Source organism: Antedon mediterranea, chromosome 9 (genome assembly GCF_964355755.1).
Source record: "Antedon mediterranea chromosome 9, ecAntMedi1.1, whole genome shotgun sequence".
NCBI lineage: Eukaryota > Metazoa > Echinodermata > Crinoidea > Comatulida > Antedonidae > Antedon > Antedon mediterranea.
Genome location: NC_092678.1, coordinates 12,626,954 through 12,652,340, shown reverse-complemented (window position 1 = coordinate 12,652,340; position 25,387 = coordinate 12,626,954). Strand labels below are relative to the sequence as shown.

General features: G+C 33.3%; 1 protein-coding gene across 1 annotated transcript in view; it reads left to right on the top strand.

Moving 5' to 3' along the window:
- The window catches only part of LOC140058180 (plexin-B-like), a 40,898-nt gene that overhangs the window by 9,914 nt on the left and 5,597 nt on the right, over positions 1-25,387 (top strand). Inside the window, exons 9-32 of the mRNA XM_072103742.1 lie at positions 553-654; positions 1,307-1,394; positions 2,963-3,129; positions 3,435-3,607; positions 4,329-4,428; positions 4,986-5,122; positions 5,442-5,606; positions 6,564-6,651; positions 7,263-7,541; positions 7,919-8,077; positions 8,595-8,823; positions 12,164-12,306; positions 12,911-13,029; positions 15,718-15,783; positions 16,087-16,161; positions 16,734-16,800; positions 17,528-17,674; positions 17,875-18,031; positions 21,701-21,813; positions 23,448-23,571; positions 24,111-24,196; positions 24,396-24,509; positions 24,646-24,812; positions 24,947-25,094. Coding sequence (XP_071959843.1) covers positions 553-654; positions 1,307-1,394; positions 2,963-3,129; positions 3,435-3,607; positions 4,329-4,428; positions 4,986-5,122; positions 5,442-5,606; positions 6,564-6,651; positions 7,263-7,541; positions 7,919-8,077; positions 8,595-8,823; positions 12,164-12,306; positions 12,911-13,029; positions 15,718-15,783; positions 16,087-16,161; positions 16,734-16,800; positions 17,528-17,674; positions 17,875-18,031; positions 21,701-21,813; positions 23,448-23,571; positions 24,111-24,196; positions 24,396-24,509; positions 24,646-24,812; positions 24,947-25,094 — 3,213 coding nt within the window. The remainder of the gene's footprint in view (positions 1-552; positions 655-1,306; positions 1,395-2,962; positions 3,130-3,434; positions 3,608-4,328; positions 4,429-4,985; positions 5,123-5,441; positions 5,607-6,563; positions 6,652-7,262; positions 7,542-7,918; positions 8,078-8,594; positions 8,824-12,163; positions 12,307-12,910; positions 13,030-15,717; positions 15,784-16,086; positions 16,162-16,733; positions 16,801-17,527; positions 17,675-17,874; positions 18,032-21,700; positions 21,814-23,447; positions 23,572-24,110; positions 24,197-24,395; positions 24,510-24,645; positions 24,813-24,946; positions 25,095-25,387) is intronic.

The following is a 25,387-nucleotide window of genomic DNA, read 5'->3' as shown; positions in this document are numbered from 1 at the left end:
AAATTCTTTTTATAAAACTTATCAGCTGGTAAAAGTGCACTACTAAAAACTTCAATGAATTTGTAGATTAAGTACTATATTAATGAAGTTTTGATACTTTTAGTTTGCAATGAATATTTTTAGAGTAAGATGGCCAGACAACTAAATCTCAGAAAACCATATATTGGCGTTAACATATACATATAAGCTCAATGCCAGCCGTGAGCGAACAGAGAGCGAACAATAGCACACTGTTCATTAAATACAGAGTTGTTACTTAATCACATGAGTACCATGCAATATGCTAATTAGCCATGGTTCACAATATTATATAAATAACTTAATTATAAAATAATTAAAGGAACTTGAAGCGTAGTAGTGAGATGTGTGTGAGATTTCCGTCCACTTTAAGGTTTCAGGAAACAATTCCCGCAAGAGATACAGTAGGGTATTAATTTAGAATTGTTTAAGTTTAATAATGTAGAAAAGTTTACTTCATAATGTAGAAAAACACCAATATACACCTACCTAGATTATACATGTTCATTTATTTGTCTGAGCTGTTTATTGTAGGTAAACAGCTATGAATGTGAGTTGGAAATTGAAGCACAAACCGTCAGAATTCCAGCATCAGTTGATGAATCAAACGCAAATATCACATGTTCACAATACACTGTAAGTATAGTAGCAACCAAGACATTTGAACAGATGGATTAAATGTACACATATCAAATAGCATTTAGTGACATTCAAATGAATAATGAAACAAATATATTACATTAATATTGACACATTGTAGTTGTACCATGGACCTATTGTCCATGGTACAACTTAACCATGTACATACACATGTTACAAAACCTCTTGTTATAGAGTGCTTGATAATTAATCTCAATAGCAAGAGATATACAAAGAGTTATTATAACTACTGTATATGTAAATAAATTTATGTTTGCTGATACAGTAGTGGTTATAAAGTTTTTTCATTAATTTTCTATTCATAAATTTACTCTGTAATAATTATTTATTAAACTTAGACCTAAATCTATTTTTAAAAACCACAACAAAAATTAATAGAGATATTATTTTAAAATGAATGGATGTATCTAGCTTGTTACTTAATAAAGATTTGCTACCAATTCCATGTTAGTTGATTCATATCCACTAGAATTCTCGATAACAACTCCACTTCCAAAAACTTGTTGTTTCAGGAAGTTTTTGTGGTATAATTTTGCTGTAAATGTCACATTTCATCTTGGCATTATGCCAAATGTTATGTGAAATTCAAGTGTACTTTTAATTGCTTTTTGGAAACATTTCTTTTTAGTATGACTACACAGCTAAGGACAAGCAGGAAGTAAACGCATATATTAAAGTATTTTGGAACGACAATGAAATTGACAATGCTTATCAAGGTTGGTTTCACCTGATTGTTTACATTGATAAATATCATTAAATCAATTATTTACTTGGTAAACATAACATCATACATTTTGTTATCATATCCACATACCCCTGTTCAATTTTCTATTAAAAAAAATGTAACTCCTGAAACAAATACAGTATTCCTAGTACCTCTTTAACAACCCTATTTTTATATTGACTGTTTCTGCTTATTTTGTGCTCCCAAAAAACCAGTAAATCAGTGTGCGGTGTATAGTGGACAAAAAAACCGGTAAGATTACCCAAAATGCTGAGAACCGCTCAAGCTTTGGAATGCTACTGTAGTTCACCCAAGGTCAACTGCAATCAATCAAATTGTGCACAAACATTTATTTATTTTAAGAATGCCATTTAACAACCACAAATCTGTCTCATTTATGTTACAAATTGGGGATAATTTATTCAAAGAGTTATTAAGAGTCATATGGCCGAGCGGTTAAGGCAGGGGCGCCGTTTACCGTACCTAAAGAGCCAACAACATCGGCAAGGGTTCGAGGCCGACTCGCTCCTAGTTCTGGTGGTGGAACAAGTCTTCTCGGATAAGGACTATAAACCGTAGGTCCAGTGTACACAGTTATAACATGTGTGTACTTTAAAGAACCCAGTTCATTATTTGAAAAAGAGTAGGGGGTTACCCCGGTGAACTGGTTCACACAATAGCCCCTGTATCAGGGGGATTACCACCTATCTGATAGGACAGTGATTAATTCACTATTGGTAATCCTTGGCCACATTGCCTAAAGACATAAAATAAAATAAAATAAATAATTAATCAATAAAAAAAGATTATTGAGAATAAAAAAAAAACGTTTTAATATTGCCAGTTTTTTGTCAGAAAACTTTTTTTATGATAGGTTCCCAGTTCAGAGACTGTGGTTTCAGCTGACAGACAATTATCTGTTTTTAGCATAGTACATTGTTCTTTAATGAACATAAAATGGTTGTTTAGCTTTTAAACAGGAAGTTTAACAACAATTTACTTTACTAAGTATTGACTCAACACCACATTGTTCAAACAACAGCATGATATAATCTTTAAATTACAGTCAATTTGTTTGTATACTATAAATCCCTACTTCATTCCCTGATCTTTCTGGTGTCATTCTGTGCAAATAATATTATATCTTATTTTATGGTGTTAAACCTGTAGATAATGAGTATTTGTTTGCACATATATTATTGTTCCTATAGGAATTACAGTTTTTAGTTTATCCTTAAATGTTATCATAAATAATATTAATGTTATCTACTCTCATCCAACCAGGCTTTGAGACGTGTTTTCAAAACCTAGTGAATAAAACCAATTGAATAAACATCATTTTTCAGTTAGCATACATCCATGTTATGCATACAAACAATGTCAAAATATGATAAAAATATATATCATTCTTTCATTATGTTGTTTTCGGCATTTTGATATTCAAAGACAAAGTCACAAAGTCATGACTCATAGTGACACCTTCGTAATATGCTAATGATTATGACATTTTATCAGTTAATGCTTCATTTTTACATTAATTTCTCTATTTTTCTTTACCAGTTACATTGTACAAGTGTAGTGTTCAACGTCCAGACTGCAGTCGATGTTATTCAATGAACACCACTAGGTCTGGACTTGATTGTGTCTGGTGTACTGGAGACCAATGTTCCTACAGTCCATTCTGTTCATCAATAGTGAATGAATGTCCATCACCTGTTATTATTCAGGTAATTGGAATCATTTTATCTTCCTTCAAAATCCAGCATCCTAGCCTAACTTAAATTTGTTTGAAATGATGTTTACTAGTCGCCCTCTATTACTAGTTTATAGTGTGAAATTTACATTACAGTATATATTTGTGGCAGAATAACAATTAGTCTGAAAATTAGAAGAAAAGGGTACTGAATGATGATATTTGAGCAATTGGTTTTACTCCAAAATATCCAATGGTGTTTTTTTATGATTACACCAATCATGTTTGTTTTTTTTAAATATCCATCATGCTTTTATGTTTTACTAATATTATTTTCAGACTCATCCCATTTCTGTTGCTACGGTAACTACTCAACCTGAACCTGATTTCACAGAGGTCATTGAACTGTTCGGAACTGATTTTGGACAGATGATGTCAGATATTGACAACATTATGATAGATAACAAAGAATGTGTAACAGTTGCTGATGGATTTAACATAGCTTTACAAAGGTATTTTAATATTTAATTTTACATTAATTATGCAGCACTAAGTCTGTACTTGTTTCTGGTAAAATCCTTATGGCTGTACATAAGCCAAGTTGCACACAGGACCAACGGATTAACATCTCATCCAGAAGATAGTGCACTATATGCATGTAATCCAACCCATAAGTTAGAACACTCTCTGTGTTCTAACTTATTCACGAGATTGAACCGTGAACCAAACCTATTTCATGGTTCAGTGCACAACACAGGTAATACCCTCAGTTTAACCAACTATGCCTCTCTCTGTGTGTATTGTGATAATGTGTGTATGGACAAGAAGTAAATATATTATGATTGCTACTGTATGTATTCAGCTTTCACTGATGTAATGCAAAACAGATCATAATATAAGTAGTTGATACCCATCCTACAGACGGGTATCTTTGACAACTCTGCTACCATGTTAAGATGTCTCAGATTTGTCTGATCTTATACAAACATTTTCTAAAAACACTTTTATGGAAAACCACCATTCTAACATAAGATGAAGTACAAAGCACTTCTGTAACTTATCACACAGAATCCATAAACTATTTGATTGGTTCGTTTATTAAGCATCATGTGCCATGCATTATTCCGATCCATCCTCACAATTGGGGGTAACATTGCATGTTATTTTTTTTATTATAATTATTGTTGTGGTGTATATCAGTGAAAAGGAAATTGTATTATTTACTATACACAGTGTGAAATGTAAAGCTCCTGTGTTTGATAGTGTCTCTCAACGTGACGTCATCATAACTGTTCAAGGAAAGACAAGTGCACCTGTAGTCATACTCTATCAGGTATATTTTTTCACTCAAATTTCACAATCTTGCTTTGATGTAGAAGAGTCAACCTTAATAAATATTTTTATATAATTACTAAAGTTATTTTAAAATGTTTATTCTACAGTAATCATGTATATTTGTTGTAAACTTGTGGTATTCATGATATTAAAATGAACACTAGAACCAGCCAAGAGGGAAGATACATTCACTTATTTCTTCTACTTTCATTCCTGCTAGAACAAGATAAGAGTGAAATTAATGCAATTTCACTCTTTTCTTCTACTTTCACTCCTGATAGAACAAGATAAGAGTGAAACTAATGCAATTTCACTCTTCTCCTCTACTTTCATTCCTACTAGTAAAAGAGAAGGATATTAACAATTTTATGAAATAGTTTCCGCTGACCAATTTTTATACTATAAATATATTAACTTTTAAACTTGTGGTTATGTTTGTATAAAAACATTTGTTTTTTTTTTAAATATTAAAAACAATTATTAATCATACAGATTGTAATACCTGTGTTTTATTAGTATATTTATTAAATTAAACATTTTTTTATTTCATTTTAGAATCCACTTATATCTGAGTTGAGTCCAAGGTTTGGCATTCAAGCTGGTGGAACTACACTAACATTCAGTGGATCCAATCTGAACACTGGGAATGATGTAATGGTATCTATTGATGGAAGTGAATGTTATGTTACAAGGTACGAAATAACATTCTTTACATTATCGTCTAGTCTAACGTAGGTGCAGGTTATGTTACAAAATAAATCTTATTTGTATATAGATTGACATGTAGATTATTAGGACTGCCAAGGAGGTTATATTTTGCATTATTTATTAGACAGATCTTTACCGATTTTAAACCACAGATAGATGTAATGGTCACGGAATACTTTATTACTTTTTGATAGCAATCCACACCAGGATCCTAATTCTGGACCATTATTTTACTAATTTTAGAGCGTACTTCAAAAGGATGTATCTTTACAAAATTCTAACCACTGTTGATTTATTTTACAGTATCAATGAAAACCAGATGATTTGTACAACATCAAACTATACAACATCTGGAGCTGAAGTTGCAGTAACAGTTACATTTGGAAATGCTGTTAGAGATGGTCTTACATTTAATTACACTACAAATCCCACAGTGACTGACTTCCAACCTAATAAAGGCATTCAAGCGTAAGAAAAATTTTCTTAATTATATAATAATAATGTTCAATTTAATATACCGCAAAATACAGGGCATCTCAAAGCGTTGAACAATCAACAGAAAATGTTATAAAAGAGCAAAAGCTTAATAATGAAAATGCAAAATAAAAAGGTGAGATTTGAGAAGTTGTTTGAATGTGTCGAGTGATTCGGCATTCCTGATTGAGTTTGGAAGGGCGTTCCAAAGAGCAGCTGACCAGAAACAGGCGCGTTGTCCATAATATTTTTTTGAAGGCAGTCTAGGTATAGGCCTGAGTGATGACCTCAGTGTCCGTTTTGGCTTGAAAATGTTTTAGATAGAAATGTTGGAGCCATGTTTTGGAGTGATTTAAATGTGATGAAGTATCTTGTACATTACTCTCTTCTCAACTGGCCACCAAATGTAGCTGTTCCAATACTGGTGTTATGTTATGTTCTTAAAATGCTAGACCTAAGCGATAGCCTTAGCTGCAAGCCCTCGAAGAAGAGAGATTAATATACTTAATTTTGTAAATGGACAGAAACATTTTATTATCTAAAAAAATACTTGAGAATTATAGTCTTAAGGAATGTTCAGACCTAATCTGGGTTCCTGACGGAGTTTTGACTTAATATTAGTAAAAACAAAAATATTTTGACACATATGGCCTTTCATACGTACACTGCTTGAGCTTTCAGGACAAAAATAACACCGGCTGGTAGACTAGAATAATAAAAGACAATAATATAAAGTTGGGGCAATTAGTCTAGTTCAGACCTGCAGAGTTGTTTACTATAGTAAGATACAAACTGTACTGACCTTGACAAAAGGTCAGTGTATCAAATTATTATACAAAACAATGTGACAATGTTGGGCTTTAAGAATTGGAAGTAAAATCAATAAACTCCTTCATACTTAAAGCACCATATTCCATGTAATGATAATGTTTAAAATGCTTATTTTTGCAGAGGTGGTCAAAACATCAGAGTGACCGGAACAAATTTCCAATATGTACAGAAAGCAACGATGTTGTTAAATAGCGTATCAGCGGAAAATGTAAGCTTTAGATACATTTACATTTCTAATATAATAAATTTCAACAGAAAGAAAGGTTTTCCTTAAATGTCAACAATGTTTACATCCATATCATTCATCCATATGAATATATCCATAATCCATCCATAAAATCTGAGTGCTTTAAAGCTTGGTTGCCACTAGAGACGCAACTCAAGGATGTAAACCCAACGCAAGCGAGTTGACCAATGAAAAGTAAAGGTTGGAATAATCAATCGCTAGTGATTGGTCAAATCACTTATGTTACATGCGTGCTTGTGTTGCATCTCTAGTAGTAACCAAGCATAGGTCCTTCTCTGATGTAATTGTACATTAAATCATCTCCAAAAGCATCTGATTATCAAGTAAAGATAATTTTAAGATCATGTTTTTGTTTTCCAACATTAACACTCTGATTTCTCTTCTGTCTTATTTACACAATATAGGCCTTTTGTGTATTTATTTTGATTATAATTGTTACTAAGTAGAATTGTTTTGTCAGATTTAAGCAAAGTATATGACTTTATGAAAATTAATTAATTATTTTGAAAATTCCTTGTAAATTGTTCTTTAATGTACATAATAAATAAAGAAATGATGTGTTGTTTTTTCAGATCTGTATAATTCTGTCAAATGAGGAGATGGATTGTGAAAGTCCACCAGCTGATCTCTCCACATCAGGTTGTCGTAGCAGACGACAGACAGACCGGACAGTTTTACCTTTGACCTTTTCATTTGATGGTTTCGTTCTTACATTGAGTGGTGATTTTGGATTCTCAGTTTACCCTAATCCAATATATTATCCCTTTGATAATATGTCTTATTATGGAGAGACTGTAGTAGATGGAATATACAGATATGACAAAGATATTGATGAATTTATAAAGTTGATTGTAAATATATAGTTTTATTTCTTCAGCAGTGTATTGCGTAAAAGCATTAAATCAACTCTACTTAACACAATGGAAAGATGTAATTGACAACGCAAGTAATTTGACTATTATCATGATGCAATGGTTGATCCATCAGTCGTGTCATGAATAGTCAAGTTACTTGTGTTGTGATTACATCATGCAATGCGTGCTAGGAGCAACCAAACTTAGTTTCTACTGCTGCACAAAATGTTTACACAAATCTCATAATTTTTATAATTATTTAGTTAGTTAGTTTTTGTTCAGTGTAAAGTGTATTATTGAGCTACATTTATTTTAAAATTTGAAAAAGAACTTATTGAATCAGTTATTTACCGATTGTGATTTATTATTATTAGGGTTCTGACATCAACCTTGCTAGTGACATTGAGGATGTTGAAGTCTTCATAGGAAGTGTTAAATGCACTGTAAATTCAATAACACGTACAGTAGTTATTGTTGAAGTACCAGACAAGGAACCTAATCCAGTAGATGGTGAAGATCATCCTATAGTTAAGGTAAGCAAATGTTTGTGGTCACCAGATCACAAGAATAATAATCTAATTATTCCTCCTTTTAAAAGTAACCTCTTAGACAGCATGGTACAGAAAAGGACATTTTATAATATTATTATATAGAATTTTTAGTTCAATTAAAAGCCAAGTGAGGTAACCTCTCATTTAAAAATAAAATACTCTGCTCCTGATTTTGCCAAATCTTCTGCAATTGACATATCTTTTATCACAAATAATGGCTTTTATAACACCTCTATGATTGTACTCTTGGTACCCGTTAAATGGGAGCAGTCAATCTTTCAAATTATTAAATATTCTAACCATCAACTCATAAACATTCATTATGTGTATAATATCCAAATTAATGATTGTTCTTTTTCCACAACAACCAAGAATTTATGTTTTTAAATGCTTTTTAGAATTTTTTTAAACTACTGCAAAATATAAAAGTTCAAAATATTATTTTACAAAAAACAAAATAATGGTGTATAGTATTATAATTCAATTTTTTTCTTTTCAGATTCAGCATGGTAACATTAATGTGACGTTTGGGCCCATCGAATATTCTTCCAAAATTCAAGTAGAAATAATTATTGTAGTTTGTTCAGTAATAGGTGTTGCAATACTTCTCTTCTTAATCATTCTTCTGATCCATAGACGAAGAATTAAACAATATGACAAAGAAAACAAAAAAGTTTATGTTGAAATGGAAAGAATTCAAGAAGAAGTACAGGAAGAAGCTCAATCAGGTGAATCATTAAAATCAAGCATAACATGACCTTATTTAGGCATAACATGACCTTATTTGGGCATAACACTGACCAAATTGCAGGATAACCATTATAATTATAATACAATAAATTTGTACTTTTAAACTGGTAAAATGTCATTAATTCTCATAAGTATGTCCCAATATTTCAATTATGTACACAGAATTCTCATATTTGTTTTATTGCCAAAGTACTCAGCATTCTGTTGTGTGTCTTAGTGGATGAAACTTACTGGCCAGAATATACAATTTTTACAACTGCCTCTTAATACATGTATACCTGGCTGTACTGTACATTCCTTAGGTGAACAATTCCATTTGTGCCATGATACTACTCCCAAACCCAACCCTGACCAACTCAACAGTTGCAGATTGTAGGCAATAATGACTTCCAGTATAGATTTGTCATACAACCTTAATTAAAAAAAAAGTATTTTTCTCATATTTTGTATAATTATAAAAACTAGATGGCACGCTCGCTTCGCTCGCGTACCATCTAGGGGTGCTCACAGATGGTTCTCGAATACAGTAGAATCCACGGACGGGGACTTTTTTGGGACACTAAACAAAAACGGAAGTGTCCCCCTAATTGGGGTATTCAGAAATAGAGACAACAAAACCAATACTGGATTCCATAAAGGACAATTAATTTATGTGGATTAAAGAAATTAGGGAGAAATGGAAATGTATGTACGGGAATTGGGCGGCAGCACGTGGTGGTGGTGATGGAACCGCAGTAATAAAGTTGATTGTATTTATATATTATAAGAACCAAACTAAATAAATAGACCTAGACATTCTGTGAAATGGAAATCGGAAATTCAAGCTCCTATTCAGTGAAAAATTAAACTGTAGTCTACCTAAATATTTAGGGCAAATCATCGGTTGTGGTGTTGAACTTCCTGTAAACATTTGTGTGAACCAAACTGGGTCGAATTTCTGTCATGAGTACTGATTTGTTGGCCTGTGATTTATGACGCCTAAGGGATCTATCTAGACTTATTTTTTAGAATAATGTACGTACCTGTCAGATACAATTGTCTTGTGTCGTATAATAAATAAGTACTGTAATAGTTACTGAAGTTACTATTACAATCTCGTCAATGAAAACACGAAAATGTATATGCACTTACTTATGAAAACGTATACAGTATTATACTCAGTTTTTGAAACAGTAGGTTTAAAAAAGTTTCGTTTGTCTGTAAAATGATGTAATCAAGCTGTTTACATGAGTCTTAATTTATAAGCACATCAATAATAAAATAGTTTATCTATCCTGTAATTGCCGAGATTATGGTCGCTGTTGAATGAAATAAAGCCAATCGGTATCATATTTGTACAGAAACGTTTTCGCGGCCGAAGGGTGTAACCTAAATTCGTGGTATTATTATTATCGTCAAGAACTAACTGTAACTACATAGAAAGTAGGGTATCATAAATTTGGCCTTAGCACTCGGGGGAGTGGCTAAGATGAAGTCCGTGGGACTACTAAATATAAATTGTAATGAACCTCGAGGGACATAAATAGGAATATTTCATGTTTCATTATCAATGTATAATAAATGGAAACTGTTTACCGATTCAAATAATAGAAATTGGTTTTTAACATTTTCCGAACCTATTGCAAGTTTATTCTCAAAGGGCCCATATATTTACCTACCGTATGTGTTAAACCAAGGGCTCATAAATTTACCTACAGTACTTGTGTTAAACCAAACTACTGGATGTTCCATTCATCGCAAATCAATACATTTGTATAATCGTATATTAAATCTATCAAAATAGTATTTTTTAAAGAAAATCGGCCTGTCTTCAACATTATGATGGTGTACTCTAGCAATCTATCAAAATAGTATTTTTTTAAAGAAAATCGGCCTGTCTTCAACATTATGATGGTGTACTCTAGCTGTTCAACCGGTTTTCAGCTATTAAAAACAATTATCGTAGGAGGAGATAGGAAAATGCGAAGCCTCCTCGCTATGTAACATTAGGGTTGAGGGATGGGAAAGCGGATAGGTACAAAGAGGAACAATTTTTAAATATATTCTTTATCCACTGAGTAACGAAATATTTTGTTCATGTTTTATAGGCCTATAAATAATATACCTCTAAATACAGTAGGCCTAAAACATTTGCGATTTAATACTTTGTTAAAATTGTCACTGTCATAATCGATTGAAATATTAAAGTACATGTCACGATACACCACTACGACGTTTATATTTTTGGTAATTATTAATTATACAAACGTTGAGAAGGAACTGTCAGTATAAAGTTTATTTGTATATCTAACAGTAGAGCCTATCCACAGTCTCAGTAATAAAGTTTATTTGTATATATTTTTATATTACATCTAACAGTACGAACATTCACAGTAAGAAATGTTCGATTCAAATGAAAAATAGTTAATAGGTATTTACAGTATTGTCAAAGTATTGCAAGTTTATTCTCAAAGGGCCCATATATTTACCTACCGTATGTGTTAAACCAAGGGCTCATAAATTTACCTACAGTACTTGTGTTAAACCAACTCTGGCAGACTGAGAGATTGGGATGTTCCATTCATCGCAAATCAATACATTTTTATAATCGTATATTAAATCTATCAAAATAGTATTTTTTAAAGAAAATCGGCCTGTCTTCAACATTATGATGGTGTACTCTAGCTGTTCAACCGGTTTTCAGCTATTAAAAACAATTATCGTAGGAGGAGATAGAAAAATGCGAAGCCTCCTCGCATTTTTTTGGCGGGTATTTTTCAAGATGGACATCCATTAGACAGTGTATACCACGATCGGAAAACACCCCTATTTGGGGCAAATCTTTGAACCTAAATTCGTTTTAATCGTCAATAACTAATTATCTAACTCAATTTAATTAGTAAACAGGGTTACATCAGGCGGTTAAAATAAGTACCGAAAGTACGAACCAACTTTACATACCATCGAGTGAAAATTCTAGAAGTAAGGCGCGATTTACCGAATTTTGCCCTTACGTAAATTTATATATAGATAACATTTTTTTCAATGTTTTTTCTATTTTAATTTAGATAAAGGATTGTAATTAGTATCATTCAACTGTTCATACATTATTAATCTCACTATTTTATGTATACTTAAAATGTTGTACTTACCTTGTTGATATTAATAAATTTCCCTTCACATATTAATTAAATATCATAGAGAAAATACAAACACAATCATATTGAATGAAGTATAGAAATGTGAATATTTTGTAAAGAACATTATAACATAGTGTAGAATATTTGGTTAAATACTTAGTAAACACAAACTTATCATTTTTATTTATTTTTGTAATAGCATTCGCTGATTTAACTGTTTACTTGACTGATTTGACGGCAGATGATTTTCAAGGGATTGTAATGCCTTTTGTTACTCACAAACAATATGTCTGTAACATGATGTTCAATGGCTTTGAACATATTCCAGATTCACAAAACAAAGTAAGTTTCTTTATTTTCTCCACTCATATTATACCATATCACAGGCTTTGTCTCTTTAAAATTGCTAGTGTGCTACACATTGTACTCCTCAGCACATAGTGTGATCTAGGTTTGCTGTTTTTCATGTGTAAAAGTTTACCAAACGTGCGGTAAATGGCACGACTTCAGGTCATTTTTTGGAGTGTATTGGGGAGGCACTCCCACGCCTGATATTATGAAGTGATAATTAGAAAGAGTTAAAACAACTATGAACGAAAATACTTAACATTCAACTATTTCCTATTCAGTTGTATTACAACCCGAGTTGTACTCCATGGTCATATGCAATAAATATGGATGAGTGATAGTGGTCAAAGTAACAGTTAAGCAGCAAACATTTCTGTTTGTTGTCCTAGAATCTAAGGGTGTGTTCAGACTCACAGCGTTAGGTTAATTATCTAACGCAAGGTGTACGGTAATCTTTGGCCTTAAAAGTCCCGGTGTTCTTAGACAACGATCAACATTCCAATTTCTTGCGTTTAAACACTCTGATCAATAAAATTAATTATATGAAATAAATATTTGTGTATTAATTATTTATTTTCTAATCATTTACTTTACTTAGGATAGTGAGAACATTACAAAACGTTTACAACAACTTTCAGAGCTTCTTCTTAACAAGAGTTTCTTGTTAACTTTCATCAAAATGTTGGACAGCAATTCAAAAGTTACTGTTAAAGAGAAGTAAGTTTTTTACCCTTAATACTGCACATTTCAATTATTATTATTAGTGAGCCATCTTTACGTATGTTTTATATACTGTTTCAAATTCCACACAATCTAGCCAGTACTAGAAAATATTGTCTCAAATTGAATTTACAAACCGAAATTATAAGAGTTGTATAATTTTTTGGCATTTTAAAGTATACATCAACTCAAAAAAAAACTTTGCCTTAATTAAGATGTCTCCTGAATAGTGGTTAGCGTAGTGTTAAAACACATTACCCTTTGTCTGTTTCACAAGAAAGTGTCCACTAAACAAGGTAATTGGCCATAATGTTGAAACAATATTGCCCTTGTTCATTTCAAATGACAGTAGTGTTTTAATAGAGGTGTGTATTCCCTTAATAGTGAGGTCTCAAAGAAGGTGTTTCACTGTAGTGTGTATCACAACATGTTTTTTTTTAATTTGCCTCAAGTTAATATCATACCATTTCTCCACAGCTTTTACAGTTTTCTGTTCATTGTGGTAAAGTTTGGGGTTTTTTACCTTTTGCACTCAACATTTTTTTTTTATTTCAGTTAATTTGTTTGCATTCAAATTGTTTTATTCTTTTTGTTGTTGATATGGTTACATTGTTTGTACCACATTTTATGTTTACCTCCCTTACATATTGTTGTTCATTCCATTTATTGAAAACTTGCTGCATGTTTGAATAACAAATGGGGAAAATATTTGTGGTGTAACATTTTAAATCAAATTATTTTTACTTTAATATTGTGGTTTTTGTTTTTCATTTAAACTGAATATGATTTGTTTTTTTAAACCAACTTTAAAGATAACCTTTACAGTTTAACCAAGTTGTGTTAACTTTTTTAGTTTTTAGTCGCGTGGAAGCGACTCTATAGTTCACTATGTCGGTCGGTCGGTCTGTCTGTCGGTCTGTCTGTCTGTCTGTCGGTCCGGTATCACTATGCGTTTTATCGCTTTATGACCTTATCTTGATATCAGTTTAATCTAGCTAAGTCAATTTTTCACAGAATATTCCTTATTGCCAGGAATCGATGTGGTTATGTTTTCACGGTGCGCAATAAAAAATTACGCGGTCTACGCACGATTTAACGAAATCACGTTTGTAATCATATCTTAACAACCATGAATCACAATTAAATAAAATTTGGTACTCATAAATTTCAGGGCATAAATCATCATATGGCAATACAATTACGTGCGTAGCGCATGTAACGCATGCGTACGCGCGCTTAAAATTTTCAAAATTTATTTTCGATGAAATAAGAGTACGTTTCAGGCAATTTTAAGCGTTTACAAAATTGCCATGAGTGCGCAGATTTTTGCGCGCGCACTGCGCGTTAAATGTTATTACGCACTCATTTTGCCCGATTTCTGTTTTCTTGACTTACTTTTCAACTCGAAATTACGTTATACGAGCACGTCAAAAGTGACAGGCTACGCACGTGTAAATTAAAAAAATATAAATGTTTTTAAACATTTCAACATTTTTAAACATGTTCAGTAATTTCGGTCAGTATAGTTCACTATGTCGGTCGGTCCGTCTGTCTGTCGGTCTGTCTGTCTGTCGGTATCACTATGCATTGTAGCACGCGACTTAATGGCTGTTGGCCTTGTTAATAAGTACTGTACTCTATAGTGAAGGGACACATTTTAGTGCATAATAATTAGGTAACATGTTTTCATGGAATTCCGCTTTCAGCCTTTTTCTTGATTAACTTTCACTTGAATGTTGTTCACAGCGCTTAAAGATTTTTTTTGTTATTTGCGCTTTATAAATTCAAAACCTGAATATCATTAACACAAAATGATGAAAAAGCCTGTGAGGTCTACAATTTACAGTCTACAGTTTTTTAACCAAATTTAAATTGCAAAATTAGCTCAAATTCATTTAATTAAATTTAATGCATTGTTAGGCAACATATTTTTTTTCTTGTTGACCAATGTCATATGTTGAACATTCTTTTATTTCAAGATACAACATAACAATTTACAATAAACTTTAATTTCAATCAATATACAGTACATAACATATAACAACAATTTAGTGATGTTCACATAAATTTGTTTGTTTATTCAAAAACATTTATTAAATTTTAATAATAAGGCCATTTAATGGAATTTTTAAAAATCACAATCACATATTAATTATGACATTGTTGTTTTAAGCCTAATGATGATAGTTACAACGTATGCATTTTATTTTGACATCTGACATCAAACTTATTTTTACTGACTAAGCAAAATGAAAGCAATTTAAAATGTGTAAGATGTATTGTTTTTTGACCCATAATTATTACAATACAGGATAGGGTGAATAACACCACTATTTATTGCTAGACTCCTTAACCTATTTGATTGTATGAAGCCTTACATTCTATAACCTAGCATGTTTTTGTTGGATTCAATATTTGCATGTTAACTCCTCTAAAAAACATTTTTTTTCTTATAAAGTTGTGATCTACTTGTAGTCCAAATTGATTGCAAGATATGCTAATGTTGATTATTTTTTATTGTAAATTGCCACTTTTCCCATAATTTTACATCTAACATTTATATATAAGAAAAATATTAATTTGTTCTTATATTATTTTGTCCTTACAATAGTTTTTTAATAGTTTTTTCCAAAAAAAGTTGTAATTCAACAATGATTTAAAGTGTATTATTTTGTCATGTTTTAGGTGTAACATTGCATCGTTACTTGTGGTGGAATTTCTCATCGAAGATAAAATGGATTATTTTACTGAGTAAATTACTTTTTTTTATATTATAATACATTTGATGGAAATAATTTTACTTCCATTTTGTCTTAATCAAATTGAACAAACCGTGTTTTTTTTTTTTTTTTTTTTTTCGTTTTTATTTCACACTTCATCAAACATTAATACAGATTATCAGTAAAACAATAAAATACATAGTCTGGAAGAAAGCCAACCTTAAGTGTCTTTAAGTCTTGTTTCACCACAACAATCCAGCAAATGTAGACATTTATTGGTTACAATTAATTGTGTAAATAAATGAAACTGACAATAATTTGTGTTGTGTTATAGGGTACTTGAGGATTTGTTAATAGACAACATTGATTATTGTGTGTCATCGCATAAAGCCAAGCAGGTCCTAGCCAGGTCAGTTTGTTTTTATTTATTCTTTGTCAACAGCATATAATAATATCCGATATTATACTAAAGCAAGACAACAAAAACACAAGATGATCTACAAACCTAATCCAATATTAGATAGCATGGAATAAACTAAATCCAAATATAATAATGAGAGGGAAGTCAGTTTTCAACGTTTCAATCTTTATTGATCCAATAAAGATCAAAACGGTGGCTCAATCATAGCTTCTGTCTCATTATTTTGAGTCAGATGTATTCTATGTTAAAATCATTGTCTTTGCAAAATGGAGTTGCTGAGGTGATCAGACATGGCATTAGTTTCTTCATTGAGTATCAAACCAAATTGTTAAAGTTGTTCACTGTCATAACTACTTCAGGTCATCTTGTGTATATTATCTTGTGTTCTATGCAAATTAGAGGGCACATTCTTTCTACCAAATAGAAAATATTTTACTACCATGTTACTGTACATTGTTAATGTTGGTGCAATGAAAGTCAATTTATTTATTGTTAGTTACAGTAAATGTGAAAATATGTTTACAACATATTCAAACTGAATTATTGTTTAACATTTATAGAACAGACTCTGTGACTGCAAAGCTGTTGTCCAATTGGATAGCTTTATCGATGTATAATTGCCTTAAGGTATGTTTATATTGCTTTTCTTACATTCATATAATAAAAATAATCATTTGGAAGATTTACTTATAATGTTTATTAGTTTTATATTAACTAAACATTGAAATTAACCCAGAAATATTGCACATTTTTATCATATTTATTGGTTCGACTTTCATCTATTAATGCGTATGCGTTGTGATGCAATTGTATGCCAATAAGTTCAATTCTTAGTCTGTGTGTAGGAGTGTGGTTCTATCGTGAAAACTATTATATTTTAATTTTTTCTTTCCACTCCCTGAGTGTAGTATGTCTTCATACTGCACATTGAACAGAAAAGCATAGCTTATCGCATTGTAGTGGAGCTGTAGCTTGGTGGTTAAAACATGCTTGCCTTCCAATCCGAAGGTCCAGGGTTCAATCCTGACCCCGTGGCAGGGTTGTAACTCAAGACTCTTTTAACTCCACTCTCTAACCCTCAAATGAGACTTAGTTTATAAGCACGATAAAATATTTCATCCATCCTGTAATTGGCGACTTTGTGCTCGCTGTTGGATGTGTATGAAATAAAATAAAAGAATAACAAATAAACTAGCACACAGTTAAAAACAATTAACTATCCAAGAAGACTCGTTCTACCACCAGAACCATGGAGCAAGTGAGCCTCAAACCCTTGGCATAAGGCTATGGATTACAGTTCCAATGTCTTAACTTTTTGGCCATTTGCTCATTTAAACATTCATGTGTTTTGCAGGACTATGCCGGGCACCCACTGTATGTTCTGTACCATGCACTGAAGTTAAGGATTGAGATGGGTCCAGTAGATGCCATTACTGGACATGCTACATACTCATTGAACCTTGATGATTGCCTTCAGTCAGATGAACGTCCTCAAGTCATTGTATGTATTCTATTTCCCTGTATACATTCATTCCGTTTTCATTATTAGATGAAATTTCATGGCCACAATGGATTTCTATTAAAACAACAGTAAACAGTGAGAGTTAATCTCTGTATTTACTTTGTCTTGTGTGTGTACTATATTAATTACTTTAATTACAACTTAATATTCTAAAAATATATTTTTTTTTTAATTTACAGACACTGAATGCAATACAAAATTCTGACAGTGGTGAATTTCAAAAAGTGAAAGTTCTTAGCTGTGACAGCATCAGTCAAGTAAAGGAGAAGATACTGGATACATTGTACAAAAATGATCCATACACAGATCGCCCAAAAGTTCAACATTTAGATCTCAGTAAGTTGCTTTAAGTCCTTTATTAACCAATAGCAGGCCTTGTCTTTTGAGGTGTGGGAGTGTGATTGATCTAACCTAATGCCCTAATACAGCACAGTTAAATTTGGATCTCATCTCAGCCCCTGTTAACCCCATACATGAACCAATGGAGACAAAATATCTGTTTAAAACATGTTTATTCTGGGAAAGTGCGGTCACACACGCCAACTTCCATAACCCCGTATAAATAACAAACAAACAAAATAAATGCAATATTCGTTTCTAGATAAAATGACGAAAATTAAATAGTCGTGTGTTTTTTACTTTTCTGTTCTGTTTTCAATTAAATGAACTGAAGGCAAACAGATGCTAACCTGTAATGTTCTACTAAAACACTCTTAACCTTGCGATAGGCAAAGAATAAAACCCCTGATAACCGAATCGGGGAAAAATCTCTAAAAAATTTTCATCCAGCCTCCAGTGGCGACCACACAATATTTAAAGTTCCAAGGTCAAGAGCGATTAATATTAATGCATAACATATTACAATAAAATATCTGGCATGAACCAGATATCTCCCTACCGATGTAAGCAACAGTACAGCATAAAGTTGTATGGCAGGAAAAAGTGAACAATACTAGGCAACTTCTAATATACAAAATTAACAAAAAAATTTCAAAATAAAAACTCATTTGAATAACAACACACAGCTTACCAAACAGTATAGTACAACTACGATCAGATAAAAATTCTCTTCTAAACATGTAACAAAGACAATTATTAATAAACTTCTACACACCAAAAAACTATACTAACAGCATACCTACAGAATACCTGAATAATGTGTTAAAGAAATTTTCAAAAGAGAGAGAGATAATTTCTTGTCAAATCAAAATAGTACTGTGTTTAGTTTACTAGCATTTCTGCTCTCAACTACTTATTCATTCATAGATGTACTGAAAGGTGTTAATTCAATTCAATTCAATTCAACTTTATTTCAGACAAACTCTCCATATGAAACATATAAATACAATAAAAAATAATACAAACATTATGTGACAACCGTCATGGAGAGAGGACTAATAATTATTTGTTGACATATAGTGCCTCTTAAAATACATGTGGATTATGTTTTGGGATTTATTGGATGTAGACTGTAGACATTATTATATTATTGATTACTATAGTTTACAAAACAACACATTATTATGGCTAAACTACAGAAAGATCTCTTTTATCTTAATTTAATGTTCACTCTCTATTGCCTCCTAGCAGTTTCCTACTATGAACATGCAAACCTGCTATTTTTAACAGTCTATTGTTTAGTCAGTCAAAGATCATCTTCAGCTCTTGAAATACATCCAGATACAGGCCCGTATCCAGGGGGGGTGCGTTGGGTGCAGACGCACCCCCCCAAGTCCCAAAAGGTCCACTATTTCCTCGGTTGGTATTTTTTCTTGTCTTGTTTAACTAAAGACAATATCATTATATATATACAAAATTTACATTATCAATGGTATACAAACAAAAATATGCTAATAAAAAATGAAAAAATACCGGTAATTAAATTACGGAATCTGAACTGACTACAAACTCGATGTAAAACATGGCGATGCGCAGTCGATCATGTGACGACAAGCAATAGCTTAGCGCTTCATGCGGTAAAGTGTTTGCGGTAAAGTGTTTGCTGGAGAAATACAGACAACTTAACGTCGGGGAACACGGGTACTTTTTGTCGGGGAATATAATATACAGTAAAAAACGTTCGCGTTCACTTCATATAGCTTCAGCGCCTAGAAAACCACGACGTTCCATTGACCGTGAGAGTACGTCAGAGGGCTAATATGCACTTTTATGCATTCATTATTGCCAGCGATCTAACTTACTAATAAACATTAGCTAGGTACGCACTTGTCTGGCGGTATCCCTTTGTACGAATCGTTCAACGTTGGGTCGAGACGCGTGATATCAAGTTTCATCCAGGGACCAAAATGTGTAATGTAGTTATTTTCCAGGCGAAGTTTACCGACGGTTACCGAAGGGAACACGTGTACTTTTTGTCGGGGAATATAATATACAGTAAAAAGCGTTCGCGTTCACTCCGTAGCTAGCTTCAGCGCCTAGAAAACCGCGACGTTTCATTGACCGTGAGAGTACGTCAGAGTGATATTATGCACTTTATATGCATTCATTATTGCCAGCGATCTAACTTACTACTAAACAATAGCTAGGTACGCACTTGTCTGGCGGTATCCCTTTGTACGAATCGTTCAACGTTGGGTCGAGACGCGTGATATCAAGTTTCATCCAGGGACCAAAATGTGTAATGTGTTATTTTCCAGGCGAAGTTTACCGACGGTTACGTCGTGTACTGCGTCGACGTACGCTACACTACAGCAAAAACGAATTATGTTAATTGTTCGTTTGTTCACCAATTTTTTAATTTACAAGTAACCTTCTGTACCGTGGGGCACCTAAAATAAATTTTTCATCTATTACTAAACAAAAAAACATGCCATTTTGCTTAGCCAACATTATAGCTATAGTTATTACATTTTCAATATCCTGTATGTCATGAATTTCTCACCACTCGGAAGTCCAGATGGTACGCATGCATACACCTGGGAGGAATAAACTTTTTTCCCCGACTGAAAAAGGTCTACGCTTGCGTTTTTTAAGCCTCTAGGCCTGATGTTTCCAAACGATAAAATGCAATTTTTTGAAGACCTGCAGCTCTAGTTTTAAACATTTTCTTAGCTCAGCCCCAACAATAAAGCTGGTCATATTTCGAAGAACAAGAAGTACATTTTCCGGGACCTAACATCTCTATTTTTCAAACATTTCTTAGCTCAGTCACAACCTATGATAGGGACTTATATATTTTTTTTCATGTTTTGAAGTATAATAAGTCCAATTTCCGGGACCTCCAACTCTATTTTTCTAAATTTTCTTTGAACTTTTATTTTTTAAATTGAAAAATATGGATTGAAACAGTCATCGCGCATCGTTTTTTTGCACGCAGTATTTTATTTATGCATTATAAAAAATGAAAAAAATGGCTACCCTAAATCTGATTAAAAAGACCTCAAATGACGCTAGAACGCGTTGCTTCCGGGGGCTTCGCCCCCTGGACCCCACCGGGGGCTCTTGGCGGCCCCTGGCCCTCAGCCTAGTGATGCGCGCTTCGCTCGCATAGCCCCCTCGTCGGGGAATGTAGCCCCCGCGTCGGGAAGATCCTGGCGCCACCCCTGCTGAGTTGGCCTCATCATGAAAGCGTTAAGTTCTGGTGTCCATCGTTCAACTAGCCCAAGCCACAACAGAGAGTCTTACATCAGTCTTTAGAACGTCAAATAACGCAAATTTTTCCAGGGCCTTCGGCCCCTGGACCCTGACCGGGGGCCCTTGCCGGCCCCCTGGCCCCCAGCCATTGTTGCTCGCTTCGCTCGCACCCCCCCATTATAAATGCTGCATACGGGCCTGAGATATTACCAACTTTTCCTACAGTACTTTGTTTTTAAGAATTATAGAGGCCTTTGGGATATGTTTCGATTAATTATTATTATATTTGATTTATTTCGATACCATACAAAGAAAAATGTTATGGAACATCTATGTGTGAGGATAGATAAAAGTACAGTAAATTCAGTTTTCATGTTTCCTACCCTTTGATATGCTCTACTTTTTTTATAGGCTGGCGCCATGGGCGCGGTGGACACCTGATTCTTTCTGACATCGATGCAACATCACAACGAAATGGTCAACTGATAAAACTCAATACCATTGGTGACCTCATACCTAAAGCTGTTAGTAGATTATTTACACATACAGTCAATCATATCTGAATGATAATTAATCTTACTGCTTATTTTTTTTAATTTAGAATTAACGAACTTTTGAAAAAGTAATTCTATTTTGCAACATGAATAAATTGTAGAATTGCATTAACATTTCTAGAAGTATATAATAATAGAATCTAAGAATTGTGTTCCTAATCGGTGTCGCAGATTGCCAACAGAAGATGATTGCCTCTTTTGCCATTCCTTTGGCACACTCAAGCTATTTGTGGATGTCTGTTAATGTTTGCCAAAATTAATAAAATAAAATCAGTACCGAAAGTGATCCAATCATTAATCCCAAATCACTATTTAAGTTTATGAAGCTAAAATAAAGTAGTACAACCCCAAAAAATGTATTAGAAAATTAATGATGTATTCTTCTTATTTGCTATTATAATGATATTCTTCTAAGCGCTTAACATTATTACGCCGTTCATTTTTTTTCAAACACTTATTGAAACATTCTCCCATAATGCGGCTAGTAATTAGCTTTCTGTCTTGATCTAACCGGGCACCCATTTTATACACCTGGATGGAGAGAGACAAGTTGTGTCCTGCCTAAAGGATACAAGCAATGCGGCAAGAGTTGGATTCAAATTTACAATCAGTAATCCAATGTCCAGCACACTGTGCCCTTATTCACAATCAGTAATCCAATTTCCAACACACTGTGCCCTTATTCACAATCAGTAATCCAATGTCCAGCACACTGTGCCCTTATTCACAATCAGTAATCCAATGTCCAGCACACTGTGCCCTTATTCACAATCAGTAATCCAATGTCCAACACACTGTGCCCTTATTCACAATCAGTAATCCAATGTCCAACACACTGTGCCCTTATTCACAATCAGTAATCCAATGTCCAACACACTGTGCCCTTATTCACAATCAGTAATCCAATGTCCAACACACTGTGCCCTTATTCACAATCAGTAATCCAATGTCCAACACACTGTGCCCTTATTCACAATCAGTAATCCAATGTCCAACACACTGTGCCCTTATTCACAATCAGTAATCCAATGTCCAACACACTGTGCCCTTATTCACAATCAGTAATCCAATATCCAACACACTGTGCCCTTATTCACAATCAGTAATCCAATGTCCAACACACTGTGCCCTTATTCACAATCAGTAATCCAATGTCCAACACACTGTGCCCTTATTCACAATCAGTAATCCAATGTCCAACACACTGTGCCCTTATTCACAATCAGTAATCCAATGTCCAACACACTGTGCCCTTATTCACAATCAGTAATCCAATGTCCAACACACTGTGCCCTTATTCACAATCAGTAATCCAATGTCCAACACACTGTGCCCTTATTCACAATCAGTAATCCAATGTCCAACACACTGTGCCCTTATTCCCAATCAGTAATCCAATGTCCAACACACTGTGCCCTTATTCACAATCAGTAATCCAATATCCAACACTGTGCCCTTATTCACAATCAGTAATCCAATGTCCAACACACTCTGCCCTTATTTATTCTTTTACTCATTTAGCATTATTATTTTTATTATGACTTGCTACCTTTATTATATTATGCTTCTTTGCATATTAATCATGTTGGTTATCAACACTGTAGGTTGCAGACAATGGATGCACTGTAGCTCTTGTCAAGAAGCAGACGGTTGCAAATGCTGACATTGATTTAGATGTTGTCAGTCCAGCAACAGCAACACCTGCAGCTGGTGCAGCTTCTAAGTTTGGTTAGTACAGTATTTGTCTGTAAGTTTTTAGGATTTTGATGAAGTAATGGGAATATCTCTAAAAGACGTGGAATCATAATTAGCCTAGATGAGTTCCAGTTGCCTGTCGTATTGCGGTCTTCAGCATACTAGGCCCAGGCCTGTTAAGATTAGGCAATGCCTAAGCGTTTTAGCCTTGTTAGGCCTAGGATCTTTGGTCGTTTGTTGACATAATTAACACTAACAGTAGGTGCATTTATAAAATCCATATAAATAATAATATAATAACCAAATGTTACTGTTTTAATCAATGTGAATTAAATGTAGGCCTTGATAAGGCTAGGCCTACCTTATTTTATTCAAATGACAGGAATCTATTTAGATGTTATATAAAAGAAATAATGAATGTTTTATATGAAAGGTTATATATCAACTCGTCTGTTGCCTCATTGATATATAACAACCTTTCATCATTCACCTCATGCCATTATTTGTACCATTACACTCATAAACATTCATTATTTGTATATTATCGCACTGGTTTTTTTTGTTATTTCTAGCGTTTGACAATGCAGCATTGGAACCAGATAATGGTGCGATTTCAATGAAGTCTTTAGAAGAATCTGGAATGAAGCATTATCATCTGGTATCAATATATGTTTTATCTTTGGTGATATCTTTGCATTAGACCTTTTTAAACTTGACATGGTGGTCATCTCATTTCAAATACATGGAACATGTACACTTCATTGAAATATGAAACTTTATTTTAACTATTTTTATCAACTAGTAAAACAGTAGTATGTAAAGATAAGTTAATTACAATAAATTTTATTTTATTTTAGACACTAGATAACGTCGGCAGAAGTGATCCTAAAAGAAAAAGTCTCTTCAATATGCATAGAAATGCCAAAAGAGACATCAAAGAAATCAAGTTTCTCAGAGCAATGGCAACAAAGGTAGTTTATCATTTATTTTATATATTTGTTTATTTATTCAGTTTGAAGAGCTTATAAGTAACCAGTCAAAACCTAATTCACTGATGACTGCAACACAAAACTTTTTAATTGAAAGATTTTAATTTTTGTTATATAGGAAGCTATTAAAGAATATGTGGATGAGATGTTTAATACAATATTTTGGGCATCCAGCTCTCAACCTCCAATTCCTCCATCTGTTAAGTATCTGTTTGATCTATTTGATCAAGAAGCAAAGAAACAAGGTGTTGATGACCTCACGTTGACCACCTGGAAAAATAACAGGTGTGTTCCAAATTGATTTTTTTTTGTCCAATCCATCATTTCAGTGAGTTTTGTATTTTGTTTTTTATATTGGTATTGTTTCTATTTTGACACAGAACACTTTATAGAATGTTTTTTTTTTCTTTTCCTCTTAGCGTACCCTCTAAATTCTGGGTACAGGTTATTAAACACCCTGAATATATATTTGACATCAAGCAGACAGGACCCATAATGGGTACTTTGAGCATTATATCAAGAACATTTATAGAATCTTGCTCACCAAAGAAAATACAACTCACAAAAGTAAGTAGGTTCACTGCCAGGGACCAGTATCGTCCAACATGGTGTTGTAGGCCTAGTAGGTTCACTGCCAGGGACCAGTATCGTCCAACATGGTGTTGTAGGCCTAGTAGGTTCACTGCCAGGGACCAGTATCGTCCAACATTGTGTTGTAGGCCTAGTAGGTTCACTGCCAGGGACCAGTATTGTCCAACATGGTGTTGTAGGCCTAGTAGTTTCACTGCCAGGGACCAGTATCGTCCAACATGGTGTTGTAGGCCTAGTAGGTTCACTGCCAGGGATCAGTATCGTCCAAC